We start from the raw sequence: 12,829 nt of genomic DNA, 5'->3' as shown, positions 1-12,829 counted from the left end.
TGTTCCTGTAACTTTCCCCCAAACTTCCCAGCATAAAACAGAGTGTTTGAAAACAAAACCTACAATACCTGTCTGCTTAAATATACACCCACAGGCACACACATAAAAGAATTCACAGGATTTTGTAAGATAGAACAGATATGACAGTCTTAAAACTCATTCTTCCAAGCCCCTTCTTTTCACTGAACAGATGTTTCTTTCAGACTTTTTAACATCACTTGGTAACATTCTGAGTTGCCACAGACTTGGCATGCTCACCTCTGCTCCTGGGAAATTGTTTCCACAACTGGAACCCTGGGCTGCTACTCCCTTCTGTTCGCAGCTTTCCAGGAGCTGCAGCTCCATTCCCTGTACATCCAGAGAAGCACCTCTCAGCAACTGTTTCCAAAGCATGAACCCTTGCCCCCCAGGGTGTTCTTGCTGACCCAGATATTTCTGGTGGGAATGTTACACAACTCTGAATAAAACCAAACCAAAAAGGTATATTGTCCTTCTTGTTACTCAGCTTTTTGGCCTACATGATGAACCACAGCACTGATTTTCACAATGATGTAGCTGTGTGGAAAATTACGCCTTCTCTTATTTTTAAGTCTCTTGCCTCACATTCTTAAGTGTTCCAAAACTCATCTCACAAGAGTGAATAATCATTACCAATCACATTCTTTACAATCTGAATGGCACTATAGTCTACTACTGCTGCTTCCAGACACAGCTTTTCCCAAGAGAAGTCTTTATCTGTACCCTATTACTTCCTATATAAATAAATTGATATTTTTATCATCCTAGCTGCAGCTCTTATACGCTCTTATTAAAAGTGCATATGGTATTTTTAGAACTGTAGATAATATTTAAGTTACAGTCATACTAGATTTACGTAATGAAGTTTTTTTGCTCTATTTTTTCCCAAGAACTCTTAGCATTCTATTTCCCTTCAACATTACTAAAAGCACTGACCTGACATTTGCAGGGGACTCCAAGAACTTTCCAGAGTGCTAACTAAATTAAACCCTATTGTCATCCATGTAAAGTTAAAATTTCTTTTTCCTAAATGTACTTTACATTCATTAATTTTGAAGTATATTATTTTTCTGCTCAGTCACGTACCATTACAGGAGCCTTCTTCTGCTTTAGACAATCAGGTTTAGTTCTCACTACCTTGTATTACTTTGTGCTAGAAACAAGCTTTGTTGCAGCTACTCTCACTTCCTTCCCAGACTGTTTCTGAGTATTTCAGCAGTACCAGTGCCAGCCTCACCTCTGTGGGCCCTGCTGCAATGACCTATATATTCAAATATCAATTAACTTTCTGTTCTTCCTCTAGCATGAAATATTGTCATCTGTTCTCAGGCTTTTACCCCACTCTTTTATTTTTTAATTAATCCAGGAGAGACATTCCCCTTGTCACATAACAGATTAGTTACATCAACAGCCCTTGATATCTCATTTTGTCAAGGCTTGTCAGAATTTCCAATGTTGCACAAGCAGGATCATCTTTCTCCATAAGCTTGTGCCAGGACATCGTCAAAGAACTCTCAAGTGTTCGTGAGTTATAATTTTCCTTTCAAAGAGTCACAGCATCTCCCATCACAGAGTGTTTAACCCACCTGCAGATAGCTGCCACCACCAAGAGGACTTGATGGAGAATCACAAGGGCTGCTGAAAGGCCAGCCTTGTCTTGGTAAGATCCATCCCAAGATCCAATTTACTAAGATGTTCAGCTGCAGAAGAGTTCTATAAAATGTCTCAAAGGGGGAAAAGGACTTAGCAGGGCTTGTTATGGTAGTTTTGAACTACATCAGAAGGGGAATGGGGACATAGCCAGTCTCAACAGAGATAAGGTGTGGAAAGGGGAGAGCTATAGCAACTACCCAAGGAGTAAAGGGAGACTTCAGAGGGGCTGACTTGTGTAAATACGAGTAAAGATATAACCACAAGAAAGGACTGTGGGGCATCCCTTTGCACCCTCTCTGGGATATTGTACACAATCAATACAAGCAACACAACAAAGCATAAATAGTCCAGGAGATTCCTGCAAAGCACTGACGACAACTTCTTGTCACAGGTAGTGGAGGATCCCACAGGACCAGGTGACATTCACCTCATGGTCTGAAAGGAAAGCCACCTCCCCATCAACTGTGCATCATCTCTCTCATGAGTCCACCTCAGCAGATGAATAGAAAGCAGCAAATATAATACTCAGTTTTCTCAGAGATTCAGGACGGACTAAGATAGAATATTTTAATTTCTGAACATAGAGAATATTCTTTAAAGAATTGCAATGCTATTAAAGTGTGCCAATAGGTTAAAACGAATCTAAAGAAATCTAAGGGAATATAACTCTTCCAATGGAAAATGTGATTTCTTTAAAGGATTTTTAAAACTCTGTGGTTGCATACGCATTTGTATCTGGTTGGCTTTAAAGGTGTAATTTTAAAAGTCATGATATTTCTTTATAATTCATATTCTGTGCTATAAGACATTAAAGACAAGAGCTTTAAAAGGCAATGAAAACCACACAGAAATGAACAGCCTACTTGAATTTGAATGGTATCAGAACTTAGCAAGGTGATATGAAATCCCTACCTCCTTAGGATTTGAATTTTATCGTAGAATTCCATGAAACTCCTGAAAAACTGTAAAAATCTGAAATAAAAAAAATCTGATCTTGTCACCTTTTTCTTTCTTAGGGATGTCTCCAGAACAGCTGTTGCCAACCTTCCAGCCAAAGGATTGGAAAGCCTAAAAGAGCTAATGGCCAAAAATACGTGGACTTTAAAGAAATTACCAGCTGTAAAGGTATTTCTTCAGCTAATGCGAGCTGACCTATCATATCCAAGTCACTGCTGTGCTTTCAAGAGCTGGAAAAAAAAAAGTGGGTGAGTTTCACTAACTGGCATTTATTTTTTAAATATATGAGTAAAGACAATGTTTTATTAGTCATATAAAAATACATGCATTTTTGCATTTTTGTCAAAATACATATATTTTGGCACTTTTGCAACCATTTTTTCTAGGTATTGACAATGTTCTTTGAAACAGATTACAATTGCAAACTGATAGAAGAATTTTTCGTAGGACCTTTTGCAGCAGTTCCTCCTCTTGTTGAGCCCAGAATTATAGGGAAATTAAAAATAAAAGGGTAATGTGCTAGAGCAAGGCCTGGAAAAAAAGCATTGGAGAGGTTATAGCCTCAAGTCATGTTTTTTGACTGAAAAGCTGTTGACTACTGAATTTTTTTTTACTGTAAATACAGCTGCATCACACCATGAAGTACAGGATTCCAAATTGCTGTACTGCTAGTTAGCTGTAAAGAAGCTATTGAACAGAAATTAGACTGATGGAAATTCTGGAAGCAACTGAATAGTGAGCAACAGTGAAAAAGAAAGTAATACTGTATGTATTATCCAAGAAGTTACAAACAGTAGCTAAATGTTTTCTTACCTACTAAGAATGTAGATCTCAAAAAAGAAGATGCATTATGGATGCCAAAGAAGTAGAATTACTACTGTGGATAAAATTAAAAATACAGTTACAAAAAAAGCCCAGAAATGCTATCGTACATTATATGGTCTATTACCAAAAATATATCTAATCCAATTTTTATAGCTACATTTTCATTCAAGATGATTTGCTTTTGAAGCATTCCCTTTGTTCATATGCTGTGCACCAGTCAGACTGTAAATGCCAGCAGTGATTTCCCGCTTTACTCTTTCAGGATCCTGGAGTACCTGATGTGTAACCAGAGCAGTCACAGCTTTCATAAGAGATCAGTCAAGACTCTCAGAGACCCATTTTATAAAGATTATGCAGAAGAATACACAGACCACACCAATGCTGTGTATGACACAAACACCAAGTTCACAAGTCTTCATGAAAATCCCCATTATTACATTTTTTTGGAAGAGCGTGGAGAAGGAAATCTTGGCTTTGGCAAAGAGCTCAAGAACCCTCAAATGGAAGATGCCCAGACCTTTGACAGTCATTATGACTATCCTGTCTGTGGAGGCAATGAAGACGTAGTATGCACGCCAGAGCCTGATGAGTTTAATCCCTGTGAGGATATAATGGGATATCAGTTTCTGAGGATTGTGGTGTGGTTTGTGAACCTGCTTGCTATCCTAGGCAACATTTTTGTCCTTTTCATTCTTCTCACCAGTCATTATAAACTGACTGTACCTCGCTTTTTGATGTGTAACTTGGCCTTTGCTGACTTTTGCATGGGATTATACCTTCTTCTGATCGCTTCAGTGGATCTCTACACCAGGTCAGAGTACTATAATCATGCCATAGAGTGGCAGACTGGGCCTGGCTGCAACACAGCGGGGTTTTTCACGGTGTTTGCCAGTGAACTTTCTGTGTACACCCTGACCGTGATCACCCTGGAGCGCTGGTACGCCATCACCTTCGCCATGCGGCCTGACCGCAAGATTCGCCTGCGGCATGCCGTGCTCATCATGCTGGGAGGGTGGTTCTCCTGCCTCCTGCTCGCCCTTTTGCCACTGGTTGGTGTCAGCAGCTACAACAAAGTCAGCATCTGCTTGCCTATGGACACTGAAACACCAGTGGCTGAAGCCTACATTGTCTTTGTTTTAATATGTAACATTATTGCTTTCGTCATCATTTGCGCCTGCTACATAAAAATCTACATAACTGTGCGAAACCCCCAGTACAAGTCAGGGGACAAAGACACCAAAATTGCCAAGCGGATGGCTGTGTTGATCTTCACGGACTTCCTGTGCATGGCTCCCATCTCTTTCCATGCTTTATCTGCCATTATGAACAAACCACTGATAACTGTCTCCAATTCCAAGATTTTGCTGGTACTTTTCTACCCACTCAATTCTTGTGCCAACCCCTTTCTTTATGCTATTTTCACCAAAGCTTTCCGCAGAGATGTGTTTATCCTGCTAAGCAAGTTTGGTATATGTGAGCATCAGGCTCAAGTCTACAGAGGTCAGACAGTCTCAGCCAAAAACAGCAGCGGGTCTTCTGGGCAGAGAATCAGCCAAGGGATAGGTCAGATTCTTACAAGCATTCAAGACCCAGTCAATGATTACCTTCCTGCTATGACAACACAGAACCAAATTCTCATGGAAGAATGCAAGCAAACTGAGCTATAACATGTCGTATCACAGCCAAAACCTGGTCAGGAAGTGACTGTGCATACAGTGAATCAAGTGAGAAGATAATATTCTCCATATCCTTTTCCCCTAGATTATGCTTTGCAATAGCTGAGCATACCTGCAGAGTGGTCTTTAGACAAACCACTTATTTGAACCTCTTATCAGTGCAAGGCAGAACACATGGTCCTGATGATAATTCTAGAAGTAGATGTGAATGCTCTACCTAAATAGGAAAATTTTTATATATATATACATATATATAAACTGAACAAATATAAAATATAACCTCATCTTAAAAAAACAAAATGAAGAAGCAGGAGACCAACAACAAGACTTAGGGGTACTTACCTGACTGAAAAAGATAAAAGGACAAAGTTTGATAATTAAAATAATATTTTTTAAAAAATTAAAGATTGAAGCTCTCAAATACCTACATGTCAAAAGGTTGGTTTTTTCCTAATAGCAAATTTCTAAAACTTCCACCGGGCCCAGGCCTAAAATTTCTTCACATTTCGTTACCAAGACCCAAAGGAAATTTAGTATTTTGTTTGCTCTTTGTGGTTTAGTTCAGTAAGGTGGGAAAACAAGCTTCGTCTTCATACTACCTTCATAGTGGTAAAAGGCAAATTATCACTGATTTTGCAGCTGCTCATAAGCTAATAGGTAAGAAACATTAGGGCATTTGCATCCCTTCCTATCACTTTCTCACTTTTTGATAAACCTATTTAGGACTTGGTTTATTTGAATTTGTTTTGAAGACCAGGCTACCCAGTCAAGTTAATGATGGTTGTTTGGGGTTTTTTTGATGACTGATCCAGCTACCATATTTCAGTGCTGTTTTATCTGAGCATGTTGATTGCTCTGAACACCCTGTAATTCCTGCTTTCTTACAACTTCTGCTGTGCCTACTTACTTCTCTCTTCCAGGGTAGAACTTTCCTTTTAGCACTTTCTGTTAAGCCACCTCAACTTAGACCAAGGGAGTGGATCATGCCTTTAGGTTACTTCATGCCATACAGCATTGAAGGTTGACTTCTAGTTCCTCCAACATGTTTTAAGAACATCTTTCTATCTTGTAGTGAGATCTATTACCTGAATTTTGTCATGTTTGCAGCACAACTACAAGAATCACAGAGTTATCTTCTGGCTGACCACAGCCTGGCTGTAGCTGGGACATATGCTCTCCACAGTGTGCTTAAGGAAATCCATGCTCAGACACAAGGAACAACCCTCAGCCTAAAGTCTAAAGCATCCTTCTGCCATACCTGCCGCTAGATGGTGACAGACCAAGGTCAAGCCTGGCTGTGCTCAGCTCATTCATACACCACAAACAAATGAACAGAGGCCTGACTTTCTACACCTCCTACAGACATCAGGGCTTGGGGTAGGAGCTTCTCTGCACCAGCTGCACTGCTAACATTTGAGTGGCCTGAGTGCCTCGCTTTGGTGGCAGGACCACACCTGTTCCCAGCCAGCTCCACAGACTGGCTCTGCAGAACTGCTGTCAAGGTTACCATGGATCATTTCACTCATCTATTTGAAAGCCTTCACATAAGAATGGAAAATATTGTGTGAATATTTGCCTTCAGGTAGGTATTTTAAAATTAATTTTGTAATATCTATGATGGTTTTCATGGAACTCTAGTCTTTGTGGAACTATAATTAAATTGATCAGACAGTAGTCAGAACTTACATAATGCATAAAACATAATGGTAGAGTCCTTTGAACTGCTGGCTACTACAGCTGGAAACTGAGTGATTGCAAATGCCATGTACATACTCTATTTGATTCTGTATTTTCCAAATATTTAAAACTCAATTTGATTCTGTATTTCTGATTATAAATGAAGGCTGCTTCAGTGAGCAGAAGCGAGGGCCTGGATTCATGAACTCCATGAGATGGTCTTATAGAAAATAAATAACCTATCATTGTTATTGCCATTTAAAAAAATATATAATATTGCATCATAGACTAATTTACCTGCTTATTTTGGGGGAGAGGCATGTTTCCATTTTAGGTTGATTCTCAGAAAACTCAAAGCAAAACTGCTGAAACCCATGCAAATAATAATTTATTACCTCCTCTTCTGTAATCTGGGGTTGCCCAGTGCTGCATCAGAAACAAAGACAGCTTCTTAAGTGTGCAGATCAGCGAACAGATCAGCTGTTTACTCCTGAAACAGCTGCATTTGTAATGCTCTGGCCATGTCTGAGAGTCCCATACAAACATGGGACTTTTCAGATGCAACCCCTGCCCCGCCAGGTTCTGCCACCCTTCAGATACTAGAATAAGCACTAAAGGGAGAAAAAGTTTCCTGAGTGCCTTTATTTAGTATCTCAGCAGGAGCAAAGACAATCAAGTTCTAATGGACATTTATCCTACAGACTTCATAGACACTAGTGTACCAGTGGAAAAGAAACTCCAAGCTTAAATAATATTCTTTTTCAGAAAGACAGGAAAGAATAAATAAAAATTTATGTTAAAAGTGCTTTTGAAAATAACATGGATCTTAAACCAGAATATTTCTTTCACAGAAACTAGTAGGACTTTGGAAAGATGTGGTATGTTAGACTGGTGCAGGTTGCTTGTAAATTAATGCAGTTGCTTGCTGTTACTAATGGATGACATATATTTACACATTATTGAACTTTTCTGTCTCTCATCATTGCATATATATTATGCCTGTTAAAAGAATTCTGAGATACTGCCTTTATTGATGAAGTTTGGTATTTCCAGTTTGTTTTGGATAGTTCTTGTGTTTAACTTGGTAAAAAAAAAAATTATAAGCTCTTGGAAAGGTCAAGGCAAATAGAATTTAAATAATTTGCCAGACCTTTTCTTGTAAATGACTGTATCCTACAGACACTTTTTTCAATTCCTGCTCTAATCAATTCCTTGAGCCATTTTTGGGTTTGCGCACACCTTTATGTAATACTTGTTATTTTAAACCTGTCTCAGCAAGTTGTAATATTTCTGGCATGTAGCATGTATGTCCTCTAGAATACTTCAGAAATAATGCAAAGTATGGAAATAAAATTTTTTGTTTGAAATTAGAAGAGATTCAACAAAGTTTTTTTGGGAAATTTTAAAATATTTTTCCTATAAAAGAAGTTAATACTATTTATTTTGCATTCAACATTGTTCTCCTTGGCTGACCTATCCCATGACACACACTGATTCAGGTTTGGGGGTTTTAACTCCATCACTAGCTGTGAGAGGGATGTCCTAAATGGCCCTCTCAATGCAGTAGGGATAGAAAGGAACAGCAGTAGTACTGCTGAGCTCAGGGGGTTCACAACCATCATTCATTACATCCAAGATAATCAAAAAGAAAAAAAACCTGTAAAGTTGAGATGGGGCCTTAGTTATGAACACTTGGAACTTCCTCTGAGCAATTTAATGGCTTTAGGTGACCTTTATCTCCTAGTCTCCTCTCTCTCCAACAGAGATGTTGGTTTTTCACAGAGCAGGTATTGGTTCTAGATGACATCATTTGCAACAGGTCAGCTATAGTCAAAGTACACCCTGCCCTGCTATCGGTATTTGGATTCTGAAAATAGCACAAGCAAAGATAAATTTCACATCACTGCCATAGCATTTTGATTAACAGAAATGCCCTCTTGCTTCCCTTCTTGTGGGATAAATAAAGCATTAATGCTCACAGTACAGGAAAACTGTACCAAAAAATCTCCTTAGAAAGAGAAGCTTGATTTGAGTAGAAGCCCTATGCTTATTATGTGTTAATATAAACCAAACCCTTCCTCCCAGGCTGTTTGGGCAGGCTGGTGAGTAATAGCAGCATAATCTGCACTGTTTTTCTAACACATGCCTCTGCATGTGCACTCTAAAACCACTCAGTAATCAAATGGTTTCTGGGTTGCTGGTTGGACAGTGAGGCACAAAATTAGTTGGATATTATGCCTTTCCCTTAGGCACTCTCCTCCTCCTTTGTAAGGATTCTGAACATATATGACATTATTCTGCACTTACATGTAGGCTTCGTGGACTAAGGCACAGGATGTTGAAGGGCCCTCATCATACCCTGGAACAAAAGATATTTGAGAGGTCTTAGTGATGCACACCGGGAGATTCTGACAGCATCAGAATCAACCTGGAATTCACACTGGTCAATAACACATCTGCATAAAGCTGGAATACTTTCCATCTGTTTAGTCACTGCCATCTAACTGGACTTATTTTTGTGTGACTGGAAATCATGATGTGAAAGTGAACAAATGAAGGCTCTATGAGGTCAATACACCAAGTATTTCATCAAAACCCATCAGCTCTAACTTCCTATTCCCATTCCACACCTGCCCCCATGTACACACGTTGGTATGAATTTCCAGAGTATCCTATATTTCTAGATCCTCAGACAGGATATCAATCCTGTGTAATTTTGAAACTCCCTGGGTTTACTTTCCACCCTGAATATATTGGGTAACTATTCCTAAATGTGGAAAAGTCTCATGAACTGTAGCACTGGACTTGGACCTCACTAAGGACTAAGGCCATCCTGAACTTACTCCTTTCAAGTTTAACTTCCATGGAATTGACAGAATCAACTTGAATCTTACCCTACCTTTTTGGGAGGACTTCTCTGTGCTGTCTTGATTATATGCAATGACAGGGTTTGTATTTGTGGCAATCTCAAGTCATATCCTTACTGATGCACACCGTGAAGTTCCACTGAAGCTCATGAAGCTTTGATAATGAGTTCAAGGAGAAGGAATTCACTCATTTTGGTTCTCAGCTATTCAATATGCAGTTGGGACGAGGAGTATCCTTTGGATTATTTTTCTTCTCTCTTAAGGAAAGAAATATGTTGTAAACATCAACTTCATTAGCAACCTGTACCTAAGACCTCACTAAATAGTCATTAGAGAGTGACTGAAACTATCGGACTGTTACTCATATATACTGTGATACTTTTTATAAGACCTACTTTGCTGCCAGGAACAGCCTCTGTTTCAAACACTGAGACTGGTAATGCGCTGGACTGCTAAGCCCATGCTGGCTGTCTTACAGCTTCAGCTGAAATGGCAGTGGCTTTTTCTTAAAAAGTGAAGAAAAACTACAGTACTCCTGCCTTTTATGAAAGCAAAGCTACAGCAAATGAAACCTGAGCAGTAACATGAGTTTTAACAAAAACCTTCTCACTGCAGGTTCTGAGGTGTTACCTGGATGTCTGTCTTCTCCATGGCTTGCTGCTAACATATGCAGGATAGCACTGAAATACCAAGCAGCATAAAAGCTGTATTTGTGCTGGTATGAGTCTGACTGTAGTAAGAATTCCCTAAGTTATATGTGGATTACTGCTGCTGCCTAGAGGGAGCAGTGGAGACAACAAATGACTTCTTTTTTAGCCAGTTACAGATTTCCAACTTAACCCTGCAACAGACAGTATAAAGCAGCAAGAACAATACTTTCATTAAAAAGTAGTTAGGAGTGCATTTGACACACTGGCACATGCACTTTCCCCATAAAAAGTCCAGAAGGCGAAAAAAAGGGGTTTTACAATTCATACATAAACTTCTCCTTTGACATGAAAGTACGTTTTCAATCTCTCCTTTTGTTTTTTTATGGGCTGGGCTGCATCATTTTATCTTTTCCTCTGTACTGTTTCCTCTTTCCAGTTTCTCTTCACATCTCCTTCCTCAGCTACTTCAAAACCCCACACTCTACTTTAAGAATTACTTTATGTTTCCCACCTACTATGTGAAGTGATTTATGCTCCCTGGCAACACAGGACCTCTGAGAGAAGTAACAAAGCTAAGGCCATGAAAATCACATAGGGCAGAAAATGAAAGCTGAAAGATACTCTGAACAAAGATTAACAGCAATTTGATCTGGTAAATTTAAGAACTGCTCTACTTTCTCTCTGTTCCTTCCCAAAAACTTAAGGGATATATGCAAAAACGTCTGTGATATGAATATACTTCACCTTCAGCCATCTGATTTTTAACACCAGTATTATCATCACACTTATCAAGCCCTTTGTCAGCTCTTTAAACATACAGGGAATTTCACTAGATGCTACTTTAGTGTTTTAAGACAAGAACTACTTACTAAAATCAGACAGACAAATTCAGCCCACAAAAAACAGGATATCAGAAATACTACTCCCAGCACTAATGCTTTTTCTTCATTAAAACCATGAACAAGGCGACCTCAGGAGGAAAGGGCTTCCATCCTGCAACAATTTCAATTTTCTGAAAAAAAAGGCAATCCATGACAAAACAAAACCTACAAGCAGTATTCCCAGTAAGTAAATTTTGCAATAAATCTTTTTTTTTTTTTTTTTTAAATGCTGTACTTCCTGGAATACTATGTATTCCCAGAATACATTACCTGTTGGAACCACACAGCCCACCTAGTCAGGTAGCTGTTCCTCCGAGGGGAAAGGTCTGTATGAAATACTCAGACACTGGTACAGCAGGACACATGAGGAACCCTATCTGCAGGGGGCTCACTGCAGGATTCCTAGGAGAAATGGGAAAATCCAGGCAGCCAAGAGCTTCAGCAGAAAGGACTGCCTTCCTTATTCTGCTGATCAAAATGGTTGTCCCCATCTCAAGGAAGTAAAGGCTGTTCTTTACCTTCACATTAAATCCAGCAGCTCCAGTACTTCCACAGCAGCATCTGGACCTCTCATAGGGATTCCAACTGTCTTATGTTCCAGACATTTAGAGGGACTTTTCCACAACACTGTTCTCCTTCATTTGGTTCCTCTAGCAAAGGAAAAACATTTCTACCTTGACAGAATCACCATCCACACATAGTATTTTTTGCTGTTACAAGATTATTTATTATTTTTACAATTTAATGATAGCCCTTGTTTTGGATTTGCTACTGAAATATACTTATCCAAATTATGCACCATGTTTTCAACTTCAGTAAATTTTAATTTACCAGACTAAACTAAAAAGGAAAACAAAAACTAGACATTTTTAAAATAGTTATCATTAAAAAGCCTATTAAAATAGCAGTTCGTGAATACCCATCTTCAGGGAGCAGTTTTTGACCTCTGGAAGTGAATGGGCAATTCAGTGTAACTTGTAACAACTTGTAACATAAAACATTATTTGCATTTATTCTCCCTCCATATTATCTATTTCAGGTCACACAAGGGCATACACTTTTATACTATGTAAAAGGTGTAATTACATAGGCACTTCACACAAAAATAACTGGGAAAGACTTCACTATAAAGAAAAAAATTATCCTAAATCCAATTTTCTGAATGTTGTATATCCACACCGAAGGTCAAATATGGTTCAACTACAGTTCATCTGAGGGTACTACAGTCCTTACCACTGAAGGGATTAGATTTTGGCATAATCCCATTAGTGGTAAATAGTGCTGAAATCTGCTCTGAAAACAAGGAGCAAGTCTTTAACAGTATTTTACAAACAGAAGACTGCATTAGAAAGAACAATACACACTTAGAAGCTGATGTAGTTTAAGACATTTTGTAAGGAATAGTGTAGAGTTGAAAAGAAAATAATGGGGATATACTGAAAGCTATGCTAATATCCCAATATTCTTATCCTCTCATACCTCTGCAACAATACTCAAACCATATAAAAAATCAGGTAAGAAAATTATTTAAATATACTTGATTTTGCAAAAAAAAAAAATCGTTGAAATACTTTGCTCAGCCACAGCTGAGGGAGCACAATTAGCATTCAATTGTAACACACTCA

General features: G+C 38.7%; 1 protein-coding gene across 2 annotated transcripts in view; it reads left to right on the top strand.

The window, feature by feature from the left end:
• Positions 1–8,148, top strand: part of TSHR (thyroid stimulating hormone receptor) — a 47,083-nt gene extending 38,935 nt beyond the window's left edge. Inside the window, exons 9-11 of one of the 2 annotated variants that reach the window (XR_004418313.2) lie at positions 2,688–2,876; positions 3,716–5,786; positions 6,237–8,148. Coding sequence is in view for 1 of the 2 variants with exons in the window: in XM_033063530.2 (XP_032919421.1) it covers positions 2,688–2,876; positions 3,716–5,120 (1,594 nt within the window). In the remaining variant the exon portion in view is untranslated. Of the gene's footprint in view, positions 1–2,687; positions 2,877–3,715 lie in introns of both variants that reach the window. The other variant, XM_033063530.2, reaches the window with a different exon arrangement.
• Positions 8,149–12,829: the final 4,681 nt, after the last annotated feature.

Source organism: Catharus ustulatus, chromosome 6 (genome assembly GCF_009819885.2).
Source record: "Catharus ustulatus isolate bCatUst1 chromosome 6, bCatUst1.pri.v2, whole genome shotgun sequence".
Taxonomy (NCBI): Eukaryota; Metazoa; Chordata; class Aves; order Passeriformes; family Turdidae; genus Catharus; species Catharus ustulatus.
The sequence above is the reverse complement of the archived record's forward strand: the minus strand, read 5'-3'. Positions and strand labels throughout refer to the sequence as shown.